Below are 20,724 nucleotides of genomic sequence, written 5' to 3' on the forward strand. Positions count from 1 at the left end.
AAGAGTAGTGTAAATTAGTTTGACAATGGAAATACAAACATGGGCTAAGGTCACAATACAGGATATTATGCCTAATTCAGTTTTTTGTGGGGTTAAATCCAATCTTTTAATGTCACCTTTCACATTACAAAAACAAATTAGATTTCTAACGTGGACTGAATTAGTCTGGGAAGTGTCACGCATGCGCACAAAACACGACGTCAAGTGGCGCATGCACACAAACATGAGGTGTTGTGCATTTGCCCAAGTAAATATGGCCCCTCGTGAAGATCTTGTCATGACGAATTTGTGGCAATTTCGAGGATTTTGTGCAATTGGAGTGAACATTTTCTTATATTTATCAGCTCTAAAGAATCTTCTCTGACTGTCAACTACTCTTCACACGTCAAAAATTGTGACATTTGTCGCCTTTTGATGACGTTTCATGAAGTCAGATGAGTGCGACCTGTGCGTCCATACAGGACTTGCATCAGATGCTTATCAGATTTATATCCAAACACGAAGGTTGGATTGCAAAAAAAAATTATACAATTTAAAAAAAAAACGAATTGTAATGCTCACATTGTCATGTAAACAAACAAAAAAACAGATACATGTCACACTGGGAAAAAACATTGGAATTGACCTGCATTGTGACACTTAGCCATGAGTCACAAGGAAAGACATACCTGTCCAGCCAACTCAAGACGTTTGTTGCCATAGTAATCTCTGTCATCCACCTTGTTGTTCCCTTGAGCCAGGATTACCCTGCGCACCATCACGGCTAGGTAAATACACTTGGCTCTGAAGTTAAACTCTTTGACCTGAACACGGACACACAATGATGATGTTATATTGTGTGCACTGGGCTCACTTCTGGGGTTTTTCTTCCACATACAGGCACATGTGTGAGAATCAGCGACGCCAGCAGTTCCCTGGCCTCCTCCATTTTGGTTTTCTTGGGTCCTCCCCACATTCGCTGCCTGCGGACTTTATTCCCAAGGTACTTCAGAGCCTAGAAACAACACAAAAATTGTGATCAAGACGAGATTATTTGTCAGTAGAGTCCTTGGGACGTGCTGACCTCGATTTGTACCAAAGTTGAAAGATGGCGTAGTCCATCACTATCCTAGTGCTTCGTCAGGCTGTCTTTTTTGATAATTTAATAATAATTAATTATGAATTAATTAATAATTATTTCATAATTATATTATGTATGTCAGGTTTTTTTGTAAGCTTTTGCCAGATTTTATAATTTTATTTTATTTTTTTCTGATATTTGACCATGGTTAGTGATATTTGTCAGACTTTTTTTGCTGTATTTTTCCAGATTTTTGGGGTCAGTTTTTCCCCCTCGCAATGTTTGACGTATGTCAGTTTATACCAGATTATAATTTTTTGGGACAGATTTATAACTCTTTTATCGGCAATGATGTTGTCCGTCAGAGTTCCGTTCCTGCGGTGACAGTCTCAACGTGACATGTTCTATAATTAACACAGCATTAAAAACAGAATCAATTAAATATTTGTATGACAAAACACTTTTTAACCATAACACTAAAACAATCAAATAACGGCGATAACTGAGTGTGCCTTCTTATGCCACATGCCTCTGATACATATGTAATTTGTGTCCACAATTGGAAGAGGCCTGATTACGATCTGAATGCTGTATATCAGACTTCACGCACACCCCAACCCACACAGCAAAAGTATGACTTGGGCACTTGGGTCTAAAGTGTAAATACAACCAAAAAAAGACTGAGGCAAATTACCCATCATAATCTGATAAGAACATTCCTCATCTTTATCTGCCTTTAACGATATAGATTTAGGTCTCTTTGTGAACAATACAATGACCAAGTGAACACACTGAAAAGACATGGGGGGAGGCAGAAACAGGAGCGCAGTAGCGTCCGGTTGCTAGGCTACAAATGACGCCTCATCAGTGCACCAGGCGGCTCCTTTTAACAACATAATCTTTAAGAGGGAAGAAAGATCCAAACAAATTGTATTTGTGGATGTCAAAAAAACACAAGATTTAACAGGCTGGAGGTGATTAAGAAAGGCAAGGGTCTGCTGTCAAGAGCTGCTTTTTAGAAGACATCTTATTCAGTGATGGTTGGTCATTATTCTCTTTTAAAAACACCCATAATACAAAAGCAGTGTGGTCTCATTGGAGCATAATTGCAAAAATAGTCTATGTTACATAATATGATAATGATATTAGCTTAATTCGAGTTAAATCAAGTTTTGTGGCCGGGGTTCGCTTCATGTCGTACCAACACTCTCTGCTCTCACCGGTCTGCGTCAATTTGTGTCCCCTTTTACATGGAGCCATGGCCAGCACCATTTGTTTTTCATATTTGTTTCCAGTATAAGCCCGTATCTCACTGAGCGGCGCAGCCTTGCGAGTGTGTCCGAATGTAGCGAGTGTTTTCCCCCTTCAGATTTCATTCAAGATTGCAAAACGTTGCAAAGAGGTTCGCCAGACCCTTTTTTTGCTTGCAAATCGCTTTTCTTGCTGCAAAGAAATTTTCAAAATGTTCCAAATTTGATGGTGACAAGAAAAACAGTAAATCCGGCACTGTGCTGGAGTACTTTAAGCCCTGCAGTGAACAAGCTACCTGGGTCTGTGTGAAGATTTGGGCTTTCTGACACTCCTCTAGGCTCGGGGCGAAGCTGGCCATGACGTGTTCCTCTGTGCCAATCATCTGTACGATCTCTTGGTCACTCTCCACACCCATTCCCTATTGGAAAGACAAAAGATGTGATCATCAAATAGTTAATATCTTTTCTACAATAAGCCAACTAAATTAATCCCTTTTCTGTTTAACTTCTCTAAAATCTGAAGCACTTGTAGGGATCTCTGTGAACGAAGGACAATTGCAGACAGAAAGGATTTGTGTAGACAAGACCTCACTGTGGAGGTGACAACACAACAGACGTCTAAAAAAAAAAATGAGAGCAGAGGTGAACCAAGAAGAAGTGTGTGTATGTGTGTACAAAGAGTCACAGGAATTGTCTGTGACATTTGCTTATGGAAATGCGAGGCTGTGGGAACCGGCGCGCTCATCCCGCACTGGATGCGTTTTGTGGAACTGTCTCCATTTGCGATGAGAGTCTCAGGCGGGATGGGAGACAAGCACATACAAACAAAGCGAGCACACAAAAGTAATAACGTCGGGATAACGGCCCCTGCTCGGAAGATCGTCGACGCTCAAGGCTGATGTGAGATTTGTCCTCGACGGGCAAAGAAGTTAATAATGACACCAGATGGCTGACTGACATTTTCACGGAATTAAGTCAGACTCCGCTAGACTGTGATTTGAAACATGCTTTCACAAGTCTCTTATGTTTCTAGTTGAAAAATCCGCTTTTTTTTTTTGCAGTGTGCCATGTGTTGTGTTTTAGAAAGTCAAGTCATTTTGTTCAACCTACATACATTCAAGACTCAACAGACAGTCAGAATTTATCAAACTTTTTTAAACGTGCCTAGTACATGCTACTTTCATGGATGATGATTACTAATTATATGTATATACATTTCATATCATACTATCAGTTGTTTATTTAACCTTTTTTAAAGCAATCATTTTTATTTTAGTCTTAATTGACATGCTTAAAAACACATCAAAATGCTTAATCTGTCACTATCAATAGGGGTCCCCCCTCTCTTCTCACGCAATGGATGATTCCATGTTGCCTTGCTTGCTCATATGTGGAACTAATTCAGGAAGAGGTGAGCAAAGGAAAACGTTTTAGTTAATGATAAACTTTAATATCGAAAACATTTTCAGTACACGGATGTGGATGACCTCAAATAACTTAAAAAGCCTGCCTCTGCTGTTGTTGTTTTATGAACGTGGTCTTGTGGCGCCCCCTGGTGCACCACTCAAAGCACATACCTTGAATATAATGGCAATGGGCGCATCCTCTGTCAGCGTGTTGTGCTTCAGGTAGAATCGCCCTTGTTTCACAATCATGTTTGTTCTGCTTTTCTTCTCGTGGGTGGAGCTGTGATGGTTTGGGTCACACAGTTAACAAGGATAAGGAAGAAAAATAACACTGCAACAACAGAGAAATTCTGTTTTGATCCCGTATTGAATTTGAAAGGGGTCTCACTTGCAAAGAATAATCAATTTATAATTTCTATGTTTGTTTGTTTTTTATTGATTATTGTAGTACTTACCATTATATGCATTATGAGAAACAAACTGCTAAATTTTATGGCCAAAATTTAACATCCTGAGACCCAAACCCTTGTTTTGGGATGCTCTTTTTAAATTGTGTTTAAATTGCCAAAGTATTGCCGCCACTTCTTTTCGAGGAAGTTCTTCTGTATTCTGATTCTAAAATTGAAAATTATACTCTATAATATACCCTAACAGGAATGTGAAGCGTCTAATGAATTCACGAGGTTGTGCTGGGGCTGATGAAGACAATTTTGTTTATCTTTTATGCTAGGTCGCTGCGTAGTGATGCTTTTTGCTGGTCGTCTCTACCTTGTAACGGAGGCTCCCACCGCACCTTTCCTGTCCTGCTCCACAATTATCCTATTTTTGGACAGCTGCTCCTGGATTAGAATGACTTTCTCTTGACCTTTTACAATAAAATAACCACCTAAATTGCCAAAGGGATTTAAAAAAGAAGAAGAAGAAGTAATGCATCCCTGAAGATAAACAATGGCATGTTTGAAGACAATAAACAAAGTGGAAACTGCTAAAATGACACCAAGTACCTGGATCAAGAGGACATTCGTTAAGTTTGGAGAACTCCAAGGGTGTCTTTCCTGTGAGGACACAGTTAGAGCTTCGCAGCATGATGGGCATCCTGACAAAACACACATTGAGAAGTTAAAATGTCTGAAAGAGATTATGATTTATCTAACAGCGAAGCTGATGGAGCCCTTAAAACACAAGACAAACTACTATTGCTACACTTCCCTAAAAGAAAACCCCCCCGAAAAGATTAATATTTGTAAATAATTATAATTTTCAAACAAACTAAGTGAAATTGGACCACTCAAGATATAGTACTTCCACACCTGAGGACAACCATAACTAAAATGTGGGCCAGTGAAGAAAACATGTTTGACATACTAGGCTAAAATTTAGAGGTACCTTCCAATAGGCAGAGCATTGCGGATGATTCTCTGACTGCCGCGTGTGTACTCGATGTCCACGGTGATGGGTGCAGAGTAGGTCATGTCTCGGAGACGACACTGGCACAAAAAAAGAAAAAAATTGGAAAACTTGCATAAAAAATAAAAATGTGGCATGTCTTTCTTTGTTTGTTAAAATGTGGCAGTCCACAATGCAGACTAATCAAATAAAATGTGATTTAATACAATAACTTTTTTCGGCCATAAACTATTTATCTATGTATGCTGCTAACGCCCCCAAAAAGAGAGGGCTCGTCCGGGATTTGAACCCGGGACCTCTCGCACCCTAAGCGAGAATCATACCCCTAGACCAACGAGCCACATGTGAAAGATGAAGACAAAAGTCTACAAAAAGTGGTGATGTGGCAGATCCATCAGCTTTGGTACAGCAGCGCCCCTATTGGCCACACCGCGAAAATGCAGGTTTGATTGTCAAAGATGCATTGGTACAAAGAATTATTTTAGGGCCACACTGATTAAATAAATACAAAATAAATAGACTACAAGTAATCTTACAAGAAAGAAAAGTTGTGAATTTAAAGTTTAAACTCCTGATATTACAGGACTAAAGTAATATTTTCGAGAGGTTTTATTAGGTTTTATTTGGATATTTATCATGAAAAATTATATTAATCTATATTATTCTGAAAACAGAATAAAGATTTACAAGTTGTGTATTCGATTTAAAAAGTCATATTTAGAAAATTAAAAACATATGACAAGAATGATGTCATTTTTAAAGAAATGTATTTTCCAGAGTATTTTTTTAGATTAGCATTTTCAAGATAAAAATTAATTAAGTAGTTAAAGATTTTAAAAAGTCATAGCGTACAAGAAATAAATTGGATATTTTCAGGGGGAAAAGTTGGATATTTTTAGATTAAAGTTGTGATAAAACGACAATTAGTATGTATTATTTTGTAGTGCAATTTTCTTTTCATGGTGTCCTAATACTGCTTGGTACTTTGGCATTTACATACATTAGGACATTTTCTTCCAATTATTTAAAAAAAAAAATCAGATCATTATTAAACATGACAAATGATGAAGTATAGGCCTTTTTAAAATAACATCCCAAAATATGCAATATTTGTAGATTGTGTATTAACTGTTACAAGGTAGTTGGCTCACCTCATGAGGGGAGACTGGCCGGGTCACGTTGAAGCTCTCTTCAACATCAGGCATGCCAATGTAGATATTGAGGTACCTGCAAGAATAAAAAGGACGAGTAAGCAAGTCATCGACTACAAATATCAAGGAGTGCTAATTGATTTGGAGATGAGCTGGCAAATAATTCTAGAACTATCTGTAAAAAAAAGTCAGATCGGCCAGACAATCACGATTTTCATTAAATCAAGGTCACTGGAATCTTGTGAATGCTTGTCACTCTGAAAGCTTATTAGCCCACTGGTTACGCGACTCACTTAATGTACCACATTGGGTCCGCGTCACTTGTTATCTTCTCGTTGGCACTCATAATTTTCTTGATCTGTGGAGGGGAATGTTGAGATTGTACATTACAAGCTAAGGGACATGCGGATGGACACACACAAAAATGTACACACTTATGGACACGTATTCACTGACTGTTGTTCACGGACAGACGCACTCAAGGATTCAAATTTTTTCAGATATATGGAAAAACACACAGACGGACGGACAGGGTCGCAGACGGACAGACAGATACACAAGACACACTTCACTGACACATTTTCGCTCATACACATACACCCACCCACCCACCCACCCACACACACACACACACACACACACACACACAACCACCCACCCACACCCCCACACCCACGGTTGGCTGGCTGACTTGGGTTTACCTCCACATTGATGAAATAGTTGAACGAGTCGATGTGCTGCTTCACCAAGCCTTTCACCTTAAAATCACGTCAGAAATTCAGGTCTTTAAAATGTGACACCTCAATGTGATTTGGAGAAGTTGCATTGTGCTGATGGATAAGTATACATTTAAATCCAGAAAAAAAAAGTAGGTCTGTGTGTTTTACCTTCAAGAAGGCAGGCAAAAGCTTCCATTTTTCCTGTTGAATTTAACAGAAATTAAGGCCACATGAAACAAACACACCCTCTGTGATCAGACAGCTTTGTCATGTCATGTTGGGGTTCTGAAAGTTATTACTTTCGGCTATAAAAACTACAAGTGTGACGTAAAATGGGGAAAAAAAATTCAAAGATATTGGACAGACAGATAAAAACATTGGACTTTCGTCAAAGATCCATTCAGCAAAGTAAATATCTGTAAATCCATTGGCTTGTTCTTAAAATAATTCAGAAGTTGGTGCGTGAATGAAGCAGTACCAGTAATCGTTTTACATAAGAATTGAACAAATGCATGACATAAATATGATGTAATGAAAATTAAATAAATATACAGCATCAAAAATTAAGTATTAATTTTGCAAATGCAAAAACGTGCAGATTGGAAATAATTTGAGGTACTATGCAAACAAAGAGAACTTTATAGTTTCAAACGAGTTTCTATTGGCACACAAATATCAAATACATTATTATTGGTATTGAAGTGGAGAGATGATCTTGATCTGTTATACATATACATGCAGGATACAATAACTAATAATGTCATTGTTTGATGATCTTATCGGCTTTCTCTCGTTACAGGGACAAGATACTGCAGGTAAGACCGCATCAATAAAATGGCTTGACTTGGGACTTATACTGATTGAGCACGGGATTTGACTTGACTTGGCCAAGAAGACAAAACGACAGGGCTCGAACTCATGCTGACAACATCAGGTCATGTCGCCGTGTTTCAACTTACCTCTATAGTGTTGACAGGAGCCGCCAGTTCCTGCTGCGACATGTTACAAAACTCGCCTCCGAGCACCTCCATCCTGACGTTAAGTCTTTAAAGTATTGTTTAAATGTTTATGTTAAATTCTTAACCTTAACCATTTTGTTAGTGTTGCTGTCGGAAGTCGCTGCAGCATGCCTGCGATTGTGTGTTTCAATATAACACTTCCGTGTAGGTACGAAAATAAAGATTTGTTCCGCCATTAGTAAAATAAAAAAACGATTCGAAGATAACACTGTTATTTCACATTTAACAGAATATATAATAACTTTAGACTTAAATCCAACAAAAATAAAACTATAAAAGCCCATTTTATTCTCTTTACTTTGACGGCTTGTGTTGTGTTTCTCCGAGTGGCTCGGAAACAAAGAAGAGTTGATGTAAAACTAAAAATGTAAGGAAATAAAAAACATTGTAAAATAATACACTTTCCTTTCACATTTAACTGAACTACTTCAGACTTAAATTCGTCAAAAAATATTACAATACAATTTTGGAAAATATGTTGAATTAATTTTCAACATACTTTACGGATTTCGGGAAACCACAAAAGCCCTGTTTTGTGTACTCATATCTTTAGAACTACAAGCCATGTGCAAAAACGAGTTACGTATAACACCGCCACCTGGCGGTCGGGAGGGACGAAATAGAACCATCCATGTCACAATTTGATAAATTTAATATTTTTCACAAATCTATACAACTGCTCAGTGCACACTGTGTGGGGGTTGTTATTATTATTATTATGAATTTATTTTTATATTGGCTGGCAACCAGTTCAGGGTGTACCCCGCCTACTGCCCGAAGCCAGCTGGAATAGGCTCCAGCACCCCGCGACCCTTGTGAGGAATAAGCGGTTAAGAAAATGGAAGGATGGATTTATTTGTTATTTTACAAATTACTGACCAATCTAAAGAAAATGGCTTTCTCTCTTTGACGATGGTTGAACAAACATAGTATTTGCGTGTGTGTGGGAATTGGGGTGTAGAGGGGGGAGACATTTTGGAGGTATGAGGATGTATTTTTAGTGGTTTTGGCACATTGTTCCTCTGGCTTAAACACTGTAAAGATAAAGACAAAACAACCACTTACTGGTTATTCATGGCCATAAATCTATGTAACAGATGATTGTACTTTAGTTTATTTAGGCCATGCAGTTAACCAACGTCCATGTAATACATGTACAGTCAAGACACGAACCCTATACTTACTTATACCTACATACAGGATCTTAGTGTAAACTAACTTTGATGACTTGACACTAAAGTATTTACTTAAACACCCTCAATCGTTAAAATAAGATGGGCTCGTCCGGGATTTGAACCCGGGACCTCTCGCACCCTAAGCGAGAATCATACCCCTAGACCAACGAGCCACAATTCTTCATGTTCAAAACTGTCCAAGTACATACATTTCATGATGTGGCGTTTGGACATTTTTGGAATGTGTAGTAGCGCGCCCCGTGTGGTCACAAACAGACATTACATTTAATGATCACGTGGAATTTCCGGTGCTGTCATTTTTCGAGACCCTTTATTGGTGCACAAACAATTGGGAGGTAAAATAGGCAACCGCAAAGATAGACAAAATGATAAATGTTTTTAAAAAAGCTGGGCTCGTCCGGGATTTGAACCCGGGACCTCTCGCACCCAAAGCGAGAATCATACCCCTAGACCAACGAGCCACATTTACGAATGGAAATCAATGGAAATATAACGATTTGATTACGCTGACGCTGAAATAGAACTAATATAACGGAAAACGGTGGATTTGATTAAATGCAACATTATTTAGTAATGAAGCTTATGGGTATCGGTGTTAGCATGGTAGTAATTGCTCTAACGACATTTTGCTAGCTTTATAGAGTTCGCGTGTCCTCAAGGAATGCCTACTGCTCTGCTCTGCACAGTCTTTCCGGTTCTGTTCCTCTTCCTGCCTGCACATGCTTTGAGCTACTCAGCCATGGACCGTGAAGCGCTTTAAAATAATATTTGCCGCTTGACAGGATTCATTAAAACAGCAGAAAATGGCATCTGAAGCAAAGCGAACCAAGGTTCGGTAACATCAGATCAATTTAAGACAACGCATTTTTGCGGTGCTACGAATGCAACGTACAAGTTGAAAACACGTGTTGTGGCGATAACAGTGAGCCACTAATACTTATTTTCTAATTGTTATGCTAGCGTTGGCATGAGGCTTAATATGTAAGGAGAATATATTTAAGCAACAATAAACCATCGGGACTGCATTTTACCTGACATTTCGCCAACCACGTTGTAAGCTAACTTCGATTGCATGCGTGTGCGTAGATAAGCGTATTGTATGTTTTTTCTTTACAAAACTTTATTGTCACCTAATGGGCTACAAACAACTAAATTAATCATTTTCAAGTAGCTTACATGTTACACAAAACTTTGTCACCCTGTCCGATACATACAACAAAATGCTGTATTATGTTTAATAAAAAATAAAAACATGTTTCAAGTTAAAAGTAAAGTAAAATATATCTATATAGCTGTCTGATTCTGAATGTCTTCGGCCTCACATTCCCTGCGTGGTAAACTTGGCTCAGTCCTATGGTTTTGGGTTTGCTTTTCATTTGAGCTGCAGCGACTCTTGTATATTGTAACGGTTTGCAACAGAATGTTTTGTGTAACTGTTTCTCTTACTGTGCAGGTGGACGACGATGCTCCCCTGCAGAATTTCCTCCGATGGTGCGACAAAATTGGTCTAGTGCTCAGCACTAAGGTACGTTGATCTCCAAAGCCGAATCTTTTCTTGTGTCGGTTGGATCAGTGTTTCCCAATAGTGACTGAGCCAAAGCACATGTTTTACGTAATAAAAAAAATGTCACGGTGCAGCAGCAAACAAAAGTGTCATAAAAGGTGGAAGATGCACAGGTTAAGTTGAAAAGCATTGAAGAGCCTTTCACTTAAGATCACAGGCGTAGAGAGTTGAACAAAGATGGTAAATAAATATTCTAGTAAATGAATACTTCTTTTTTTTTTTTACTATTAAAGTATAATTGGATCATTTCTCACCTGACGTACTAGTTGAGGATAACTGTTTGAACTTTTCAATTGCTTATGCAGGTACAAGTGAGCAAAGAAGGCATGGTGGCCGAATACGGGATGTTAGCTCAGGACAACATCGAAGAAGGCGAGGTGTTGTTCACCATCCCCAGATCGTCTCTTCTTCACCAGGGGACGACACACGTCTCGGCACTGCTGGAGCGAGGTAACTACTGCATTACATGGTGTTTCACCGATCACCACTATACTACAGTCCATCAATTGCCCTGCAGATTTTTATGCAATCATTTTTATGGAACAATCAAATTCAAATCACCATTGCAATGAATGCAATTTTCAAGTCGCAAAGAAATACAGAGTTAGGCCTATAAAAAGATAGATATGGAACAAACGTGTAAAATAGTTTTTAAAGAGTTCTACACTGTCCTCCACAGAGAAGGTCTCCCTGCATAGCATGTCAGGCTGGGTGCCTCTCCTGCTAACTCTGCTATATGAATACACCACAGCGCACTCCAAATGGAAACCTTATCTGTCATTATGGACCGACTTCAAGATGCTAGACCACCCCATGTTCTGGTGAAGAAAAAAAAAAACACACAAGAAAAGTTAGATGCGTTAAGTCATCACCCGCCAGTGGTCACAACTGGACACTGTTAATGGTCCATTCAGGTCCAAAGAGGAGAGAGATGACCTACTGAGGGGAACCGGCATCCCAGAGGCGGTGGACATAGACCTGGCTAACATCCAGAGGGAATACAGAGATGTGGTCCTGCCCATCATTGCCAAGCATCCTGACACGTGGAACACCCACACACACACGCTGGAGCTGTACACGCAGCTGGTGGCTTTTGTCATGGCCTACAGGTTAGTCAAACAAACTAAAAAAAAAATTTATGCTTATTTTGAATATGAAATTCCTTAGTTCTCTATATTATTTTAATACATGCACAACAGTGACCCCGTTATGATTTTAATATAAGATATAGTAAAAATAATGTAAATAATTAAGTTTTTGACACTTTTTTTTTTTTTTGCTTCAGTATAGTGGATGCTATGCTGGTCCTTGGAGACATTTGTTGCTATTTGTTAGCCTGTTTATGGTATTTCACATTGTTTGTTAGAATTAAGCTAAATGGAGTTCATTTAAGGTAGTTGTGTACAGTAGTTGACTAAAATAGACAATATATAATTCTGTTTTATGTTTAGTTTGACAGTAAACATAAACAGAGGCTGGCAATAAAGAGCTTGACGGTGTATTCCTTCCTTGTGCAGTTTCCAAGAGCCACAAGCAGAAGAAGAAGAAGATGATGATGATGATGAGGAGAATGAAGAAAAGTTCCCCAATCCACCTATGATGGTTCCCATGGCCGACATGCTCAACCATGTGTCCAAGCACAATGCCAATCTGGAGTTTACACCAGTAAAGACACAAATGATGCATTTCTAGAAGCATTTCCCAGTTGTCTCAATAAGATATCTGTGATATGCTTTGTCAGCTAAATAAAAGAAAAGAAGTTTACTTAAAAACATGTTTTTCCCCCCCTCACAGGACACGTTGAAAATGGTATGCGTGCGCCCCATCAAAAAAGGCGAGGAAGTGTTCAACACGTACGGGCAGTTGGCCAACTGGCAGCTGCTGCACATGTACGGCTTCACCCAGCCGCACGCCGACAACGTCGACGACACCGCCGACATCCCCGTCGCCAACCTGCACAAAGCGGCCACAAAAGGTTATCTCTCGATTATCATTCTGAACGCAAATAGGGACTGTGATGTCATTTTCAGCTGCCAGCAATAACTGAGATGGATACAAATGGCTGGATTTTGCTACTTAATTCATGACAGGCATGTTGTTGGCACATGGTACTTCATACAAAAACTGTAAATTAGACTTGGCTGTATATTGTAATCACCCATCTGCACTGTAGTGAGGGCACCAACAATGATCTACAACATAGAAGGGGAACACTATCAGAATCATAATTTTGCTTTACAGAGCCAGATTTGGATCGGCAACTGTTGGATATGATGTGGGGGTTGCTACGAAACAAAGAAGCACTTGTTTTCGGAAAACACGGCTGCCTCACCGACATGGAGCTACACAGTGTACTCAAGGTGAGACTGTACACAGGGTAGATAGATCATTAATGACATTTTTTTGTTGTTTAAGCTACTACCATAAAATAGTGGGAGACTATTTCAATGACATATGCGAGGGATTTCAATACTGAACTTTATGTGAACAACATTTTCATTAGTGGGAGTGAATGGTTTCAGTAGTTGTGAGCAGGAAAATTCAAAAACGAAAATGTCAGTGCTGTGTGTAATGTTATTCTGAATTCTATGCCAAAACATTTTAGTATGCATTCATGTGTGGTTTCAGGTGCTGTGCATGTCCAGGGAAGAGTTATTGGAGTTCAAAGACGACAATTACGAATGGGAGGACGACGAGGATGAGGACGACGAGACGATTGCTCAGGCGTTCTCCAACGATGGGCTTCCGGGATTAAAGACTAAGTGGAAGCGGCTCATCCACGAAGCGGCACGTCTGACCGTGAGGGGCTACCCCGACGTGGACCGCGACTTGGCCCTGATGGAGGACCAGGCTTCGCTAGAGAGACTGAGCAGTAGACAGAGGAATGCGCTGCAGGTTCGATATGGACAGAAAAGCATCTTGGACAAAGTCATGGAACTCACAAAGACATGAACCTTTCCTCCACTGCAACATTTATCAATTATCAGCCTATAGTACATGTAGCTTACTTGATAATAATAAAACTTTTACCCCTCCTATATGCTATAAACATTTAAAATTATGAATATTTTCAGAAGTACAGTGGCACCCGAAGATTCACTACTGTTTTTTTTGTGCCAATTTGAATGTTTGTGGGTTTGTTTAAAAATAAATAAAATTCCCCTTCCCTTGTTTGAAGCCTGAAATGTGGCAAAAGGTCCAGTTTTCCCAGGTATAGGCACTGTATACTAAATAATCCCCCAAATAATAACTTTTTAAAACATAGCAGTCCTGGACAATCACATGATATAGCAGGGAAGGAGGGTAGTATTTTATCGATCAAGTCAGAGTAAGAGGCCTTACAATCATGATTTGCAGTTTGAATGCTTTATTAACTGTATGTATATGCATACTGCAATTAAGTAGCAAGAACTAAAGGCAAACTAGAAAGGACTACAAAATACACATGGACCAATACATTTACAAAACATTCAAAATGTTACAAAATGGGCTGTATTGGTCCTTCTGTTGTTCTTCAATTTGAATCTTTGTACAAATTGTCAAGATATAATGTCAACCATTTTCACTTTGCACAATTTTACAAGTGCCAGGGAGAGAGAGGTGTCAGTGCCAACCACCAGTAAACCATCAGTAAAGCATCTCCATCGGACACCACAAACACGACACCCTCCCCCGGGAGACTAGACTACATCTTCGGGTCCACTTAAGGACAGGAAAGAAAAAAAAAAGCAAACATTTTTTTCTTCAATTATTTTTTAGCTTTCAGCCTCTGAGGGCAAATAAAGTGAGGGGGGAAAAAAGGATTTGTGAGAGGGAAGCAAACCAAAAAACTTTGGTAGAGTGAAATTATGTTCAGGTTTTGTTTTTTTGTTTTTAAAATGTCAGTTGTACCATGTACGCGACATGTTCCCTACTCACCACTTAGACTCTCCCGTCCCCCCCATTATTTACATCAAAGCATCAAAAAAGTATTTAAACAGCATTTCTCAAACCCATTATTCCTTCTGGACTCGGCTCCAAAAGGGATCAACAAAAACAAAATGTAAATCTTCAGAACCTGGAGCAGTAGTCCTTAAGTCCACATTTCTCAACAAAGACTCTGGTTGCCAGTTTATCCAGTGCTGCCAACAGTGAAGGGGGAGGTGCGTACGTGTGTGTTCTCTCTCTCGAGGGCTACAAGCCGAATGTGAGCCAGGCTAGCTGGCACCGGTTCCTTCCATCACCTGCTGGGCTTGCTTCTGACCCATGCAGCACTGAGCCACCGACTGGAACAACCTGATAGGGACAGGGGGACACTTTCAACACATCAAGCAGTGCTGGGAAGTAACTAAGTAACCAGAGTTTTAACAGAGTTCAATTTAGCGGACCCTGAGCCAACTGACAAAAAAAATACTATCCAGGCCATTGAAAACACACCTCTCTAAAGTAGCTGTTTAAAGAAACACCACTGAATGTTCATTTTTCTTCATTCTACTTGATTCCCTGTAAAAAAGTTGAAGCCGATTATTAAAATCATGACAACCTATAAGCCGTCTCATTCATATACATATGATTATGGCAACGCATAACGAGCACTCTGCCTCAATTTGAGCCATTAAAAACTGTATAGGATGATTGTATTTTAGAAATAAAGTGTTATCGCCAATTAAACCTACTTTTCAATCTCAGGGGCACAGTGCACAAAGTCATGGCTCCAGAACTTGAAGGCTGGATTCTTGATAAGCTCGATGAAGGTGATGAGGAGACCCCACGGGTGAGGCCGGTTCACAATCAGCCTCTCCAACAGGACCCTGTGTGAGAGGAGATGTTTAAGTACTCATTTGTTCTGTCATCAGACCCCTATTGACTCGAATATAAACTCAATCATCCCAGTTGTAATACAATTAATCATTCCATGATGTGATCGTGCCCACGCGCGTGAGTACAAAGACTAACCTGGTGATCTGCTCCTGGATGGCCTCAGTGTTTGCCTCGGCAAACAGATAGAGCATGGTGCAGCTGAAGTAATGCGTGTGGCTGTTCGGGTAGCGCAGCTGATTGGCGATGGCGTTCAAGAACAAGTAACGTCCTATAAAGCGCCACACACATGTTTAGTGTCATCGTTATAAGCGCCCGGTCAAGTGTGCATCCAGCCAAGTTACCCTCTGTGTCCAGGTCCACAGCCAGGTTTTGGAAGATGTCCATGTGTGCAGAGTGAGTGATGGTGCTCATGGAGGGTGTGCTGCCCTTGTTGTGGATGTGCGCGATGGCCTGCGTGCCCACATACAACACTAACGCGTTGATCAGCTGGATGTTGTAGCGGTTTCCTGGCTCGTTGGAAACCTGACAGACAAATGGAGGTTTTACATTTCCAATAGCGCACCCATAATTTAAAAAAAAAAAAGGGGAAAGAAGAAGAAACGGGGGAAAAATAGGCCTTTACCTGTAGATTACTGCGCAGCTCTGAGAGGAAAGTGACCGGCGAACGCGTTTTCAGATACGAGTCCAGATCCTTCTTGAACTGGGAAGGCATGACAGCTGTGAAGTTGGTGAGGATGCGAGGAGCGATGTTGATCTCACTCAGCATGTCCACCTGCAAATGAAATCACTGACCCTCAGCAAATACAAAGAAAAACATCACTGTGGAGTACATTTGAGTCAAGTCAGTCTGTAAACCCCCCCCTAGTGTGCATCTTTTATCAGTCTGTCTCTGTGTGATAGTGCTTACTACCTTGAGATTGGGCGTGAAAGGGTCGGGGAGTCTCATGTTGCGTGGAAAGGCACTCAGGATGAGGTTGCGCAGCTGAATGCAGTTGGGTGGAATCACGTCACAGAACCCATAATGGTAATCGCACAAGAACTCTGGGAAGTCATGCAACAGGACCAGCAGTACTCGCAGTGTGCCCTGAAACAAGACAACAGTTCAAACAATTGGAGCTGGCGATGGTGAAGGAGAAACTGCCAACTTGACCACAGGAATGTGTTGAACTTAAAACAAAAATTCTGCCTAAAACTATCGTTAATAATTTGAAAATCATATTTGTGTTTGGGGGCTGTCCAAGTTTACCGCACGGATGTTCACACTCAGTCAATGGCACATGGCTGCCAGTTAGAAATACAGAGAAAGAAAAAAGTACCAGGTTTGGGGTCGCTTTAACCCATTAAGACCTTAAGTGTCTGCCAAAACATGCCTCTAAAACCTATGGGTGACTTTAGAGTCACCCCCGAAAACCTGAAGTTGTCCTGGAACTTCAACAATATTGTCAATGCCTACTAAATAATTGACGCCTCAGCTCTCGAAGCAGATAAACATAATTCCCAAAACATTTTAGAGCTTACACCAGTAGCATTTACACAAACCTAAGTTTTATTAATAAACCTTTAATATATATATTTTTAAAATTCAACAAACAACTATGTCGCATCAGCGGGTAATTTTACCTTCAACACCGTAGTGCAGTTGTAAAAATCTCGGGGAATCCAGTAGTAATTATTCGTCGTCCATTCCGTTACAAAGATGTCGAAATGTTCAACATCCTCATTGTCTACAAACATATTTCTTAACAATATGTCACTGTCGACTGGTTACACTGATTTGCCGTCATTTATTTCATAACTTACGCGAATCTACGTCAGCCATGAATGCTCGAATAAAATTTTAAGACATGCTATGACGTCCACGTCACCCTCTCGTGTATATTCTGATGCATTTCATCAGCTTAGAGACGAAGAATTGATCAAAACAAAACAAAATGACGTATTCGCTCTTCCGGCTTTAAAAGGAAGAAAAGCGCCAAAGCGCTGCCGGCTCTAGTGGTAGAACGCGGTAATGCGCTCCCGGCCTTATTGGGTTAAACTTAAAGACAAAAATAAAGACTATATGATGTAATAATGGATAGGATAATCAATTCTGCGACAAGCCTAAACGGCTTGTAACTAAGAAGAAAAAAAAACATTGTTAACTTAGTTGGGGCACATACAAGTCAATGTACCACTGAAGTAGTACTGTAGCAATAAAATGAACACAGTAAGAGGCACGCAAACAAAGCATACCTTGTAGAGGATTTGCATAGGTTTGTTGAGCTCTACATTCCTCAGGAACGGTGCCAGGTACTTGAAGAGATCAATGAGCAACTGTGCGTACATCGGCCAACCCTGGGAGACGACAAAACATTTAGACTGCAATAACATTTGTCATGCATTCACCTGAATTGTGAAAACGCAGATGACAAACCTTCTGCTGTGGCGTGTGCGCAAGCATGCGGGCGATGAAGATGCGATGAGAGATCAGTTCAAGCCAAGCGTACACAAAACCTGGTGCCTTGGTGGGTCTCAGGATGTGGAAGGTGTTGCTGAAGAAAAATAAGCAAGGTTAATTTAGTCAAAAATCTCAAGAAAGCTCAGGCAGCTGCAGATGCATGCCCTACCAGAAGGCGGTGAGCGTCTGGAAGTTGATGGTCTCCAGGACGTGCTCGGGAGCGTTGAGCTCCAACAGTAGCATGATGAAAATGCGGTGGTAGGGCAGCTGCTGGAATTCTGTGTGGCGGACATCGTGATCCTGGATCAACACCCCAACGACGATTCCCAGCACCTATTGGGAAAATGCGTTAAATCCAGGTACGGGGATTGTAGGGTAGCTTTTGTAGATCAGCTAGACATTCAGACCTCATATCTGCTATTACGAAGCTCTTGTGTCAATTTGGAATAGTAAGGATCCTCAGTTTGACCTAACTGCCATACGAGGATATTAACTGCACAATGAAGTGGTGTATGTAGCATGATAACACGATCACGCACGCAACAAGACAGTACTGCCTTCCTTACTGCTTGCTTTGCATACAAGTTTACTGTAATTGTTAATTTATTACTGCACTAGCATAGGTTCGTGATGGACAGCTTCCTCACACTTTTCTCATGTCGAGCTCTACAGGTGAGGCAAAGCCACCTCTGCAAAGTAATTGCATCTTGAAAGCATGTTAGTTTAAGCAGTGCAGGTCAGCTAGCAACGATGGATTAATATTGGATTTATTTAATTGGGTTTGGTTACGTTCCATTCATCCATTTTCTACGGCACTTGATCTGTTCAAGGGCGTGGGGAGGTGGAGCAAATTGCAGCTGACTTCTTGGTAGAAAGAACTTCTGCACTAACTGCGTCGCCAAAAGTATATTTACTTGTGACATTTTTGTTAAATACTAACTAGAGGTAGAGGGGTTCTGAACAGTCACTAAATTGAGCCACATTCCTACAATGTTTGGTTGTCGCTGCATAGGAATGGAACTCACTTGGAGACCCAGGACCACCCTGCACGTGTACAAGATGCTGTACCTTGTTGAGGAGGTTGATCTTGGTCACAGTGTTGGAAGCCTCGCCAGAATGTTTGACAAGCAGGGCTATGAGTCGAACAAAGGCGTCCAGGTTGTGGTAGCACTTTGCTCTGATGATGGCTGCGCTGGCCGCTGGGTTGTGCTGCTGTTCAGCCTGCGCACGGTAACTGATCTCCACACACATCTCAGTGCACAGGCGGAAGAAGCGCGTGATCAGGTCGTCCGTCTTCAGAATACCCTGCTGGTGCATCTGAGTGGCGAAATGTCCGAGACTATGAGACAAGTCACAATATTGGTCAGCTTTGCCTTTTAATGAGTGGCTGACTACCTGGCCAACAAAGGCGGAGAACGCTTTGGTGCTGTCTCGGCCAGCAGCAGCCGAGTGGTAAAGGTTGACCCACTCCCTCAAGAGATACTCAGCCTTCTCCCTCAGGCCGGGGGGATCGTCATACTCCGAAGCCTGGGAGATCCCAGAGTGCATCATGAAGTTTGGGCCGCCGTGGGCCCGATCAATCATGGCCTCGTAGTTGGAGCGGACAACATCCATCAACTGGGGAAGACTGGGGAAACATTAACAAACACTTTAAAATACAAAACTAGACTTTAGCTTGCCACGTTCCATTCATCCAAAACAAGTGTAAACAGTGAATCTCCATTTATCGCCAATCATATGATGGGAAAACCACATGCATTTTTGTAATAACCCCTCCCAAAAACTTTTAAACCCAATTAAAAATTCCTAACACACATTTTGTCTAATGTGCAACATTGTCTAATATAGAGAAACACAATAGCCAGGATAACTGATTCACATACTGCTAAGGTAATTTTTCACCTTCAAACTGTTATTTTAGCACACGGATTAGCAAAACAGAGCAAACAACAATACTCTGGCATATGCCTGCTCTGTGAGAACTACTAAGATTAAAATGGCAAAATGTGCACTGTATTACACTGAAAGGGCCTCTTGCTGTAACTTTTACACTGCATCTCTCCCTGTACATTGTACTACACTGAAGGCGCGCAACTCTAAATTCAGACTTACCTGTATAATATAAACACCCATAACAAAATGATCGGCAAAAAAAATCAGATTATACCGGGATCATGAACGATCAACCGCAATGGAAGCAAGGCTTCACTATATTCCAACCCTGTAATTTACCCTTCTGGTGCATTTGCTCGAGAGTGTGCACAGGTCCTCATTAAGGTCTCAATGGTGTGGAAGAGGTCCGCTTCTGTGACATGGCTGACACTGCGCTCGTCCACCAGCAGCAGTTTCACTAACTGCATGGCAAACGCCACCGCCATGTAGTGAAGTCCATTCTCCATAGACTGCAAGCAAAGAATAATGGAACAATTTATTAACTTTAAGTTATCCACACTTATGTGTGTGTGTGGGTTCTCGTCAACTGCTTTTGCGGAGATTCAAAATTTGACTCGCAGTTGCACGATGTAGCGACATCGCAAATTGTAGCCAATCAAAACGCAAAGGAGCTTTCAAACAAGCCCCCAAATTATTATTATTATTTTTTAAATTAATTACCGGGTTATAAGCCAGCAAGACACAGCTGCCCGCTACGCGCCGCCAAGCCATAGAAATACAGCATATATATAGTACACACAATATTTAACCATATTCATAATT

The 20,724-nt window shown here is 40.6% G+C and overlaps 3 protein-coding genes and 3 non-coding genes across 10 annotated transcripts in view; 1 reads left to right on the forward strand and 5 right to left on the reverse strand.

Moving 5' to 3' along the window:
• polr3b (polymerase (RNA) III (DNA directed) polypeptide B) overlaps window positions 1–10,275 on the reverse strand; it is a 27,361-nt gene extending 17,086 nt beyond the window's left edge. The window contains exons 1-12 of one of the 2 annotated variants that reach the window (XM_086074092.1): window positions 10,240–10,275; window positions 7,162–7,194; window positions 6,976–7,032; window positions 6,568–6,632; window positions 6,275–6,350; window positions 5,103–5,203; window positions 4,721–4,812; window positions 4,485–4,602; window positions 3,888–3,996; window positions 2,607–2,729; window positions 878–994; window positions 669–803 (exon numbers count right to left, since the gene is read on the reverse strand). In XM_086074092.1, coding sequence (XP_085930218.1) covers window positions 669–803; window positions 878–994; window positions 2,607–2,729; window positions 3,888–3,996; window positions 4,485–4,602; window positions 4,721–4,812; window positions 5,103–5,203; window positions 6,275–6,350; window positions 6,568–6,620 — 924 coding nt within the window. In that variant the 5' untranslated portion in view covers window positions 6,621–6,632; window positions 6,976–7,032; window positions 7,162–7,194; window positions 10,240–10,275. Of the gene's footprint in view, window positions 1–668; window positions 804–877; window positions 995–2,606; window positions 2,730–3,887; window positions 3,997–4,484; window positions 4,603–4,720; window positions 4,813–5,102; window positions 5,204–6,274; window positions 6,351–6,567; window positions 6,633–6,975; window positions 7,033–7,161; window positions 7,195–7,952; window positions 8,273–10,239 lie in introns of those variants that run through there. The other variant, XM_086074091.1, reaches the window with a different exon arrangement.
• Window positions 5,392–5,463, reverse strand: trnap-agg (transfer RNA proline (anticodon AGG)). The gene has a single exon. It is a non-coding gene; the product is annotated as a tRNA-Pro (tRNA).
• Window positions 9,289–9,360, reverse strand: trnap-agg (transfer RNA proline (anticodon AGG)). The gene has a single exon. It is a non-coding gene; the product is annotated as a tRNA-Pro (tRNA).
• Window positions 9,598–9,669, reverse strand: trnap-ugg (transfer RNA proline (anticodon UGG)). Its single transcript has one exon. It is a non-coding gene; the product is annotated as a tRNA-Pro (tRNA).
• Window positions 9,776–15,283, forward strand: setd6 (SET domain containing 6, protein lysine methyltransferase). Its single transcript, XM_086074097.1, has 9 exons — window positions 9,776–10,038; window positions 10,662–10,733; window positions 11,078–11,222; window positions 11,452–11,593; window positions 11,687–11,881; window positions 12,290–12,437; window positions 12,567–12,747; window positions 13,014–13,132; window positions 13,401–15,283. Exons 1-9 carry the CDS (start codon window positions 10,012–10,014, stop codon window positions 13,722–13,724), a joined length of 1,353 nt encoding a protein of 450 aa, XP_085930223.1. The 5' UTR covers window positions 9,776–10,011; the 3' UTR covers window positions 13,725–15,283.
• cnot1 (CCR4-NOT transcription complex, subunit 1) overlaps window positions 14,123–20,724 on the reverse strand; it is a 28,180-nt gene continuing 21,578 nt past the window's right edge. For 3 of the 4 annotated variants that reach the window (XM_086074089.1, XM_086074088.1, XM_086074087.1), the window contains exons 38-49: window positions 20,242–20,411; window positions 19,405–19,636; window positions 19,078–19,326; window positions 18,179–18,342; window positions 17,986–18,103; window positions 17,805–17,906; window positions 16,483–16,656; window positions 16,195–16,344; window positions 15,914–16,094; window positions 15,708–15,840; window positions 15,428–15,562; window positions 14,123–15,047 (exon numbers count right to left, since the gene is read on the reverse strand). In XM_086074089.1, coding sequence (XP_085930215.1) covers window positions 14,969–15,047; window positions 15,428–15,562; window positions 15,708–15,840; window positions 15,914–16,094; window positions 16,195–16,344; window positions 16,483–16,656; window positions 17,805–17,906; window positions 17,986–18,103; window positions 18,179–18,342; window positions 19,078–19,326; window positions 19,405–19,636; window positions 20,242–20,411 — 1,887 coding nt within the window. In that variant the 3' untranslated portion in view covers window positions 14,123–14,968. Of the gene's footprint in view, window positions 15,048–15,188; window positions 15,255–15,427; window positions 15,563–15,707; window positions 15,841–15,913; window positions 16,095–16,194; window positions 16,345–16,482; window positions 16,657–17,804; window positions 17,907–17,985; window positions 18,104–18,178; window positions 18,343–19,077; window positions 19,327–19,404; window positions 19,637–20,241; window positions 20,412–20,724 lie in introns of all 4 variants that reach the window. The other variant, XM_086074090.1, reaches the window with a different exon arrangement.

Source organism: Leptonotus elevatus, chromosome 4 (assembly GCF_054856555.1).
Source record: "Leptonotus elevatus isolate MCC_2025b chromosome 4, RoL_Lele_1.0, whole genome shotgun sequence".
In the NCBI taxonomy this organism is placed as follows: domain Eukaryota; kingdom Metazoa; phylum Chordata; class Actinopteri; order Syngnathiformes; family Syngnathidae; genus Leptonotus; species Leptonotus elevatus.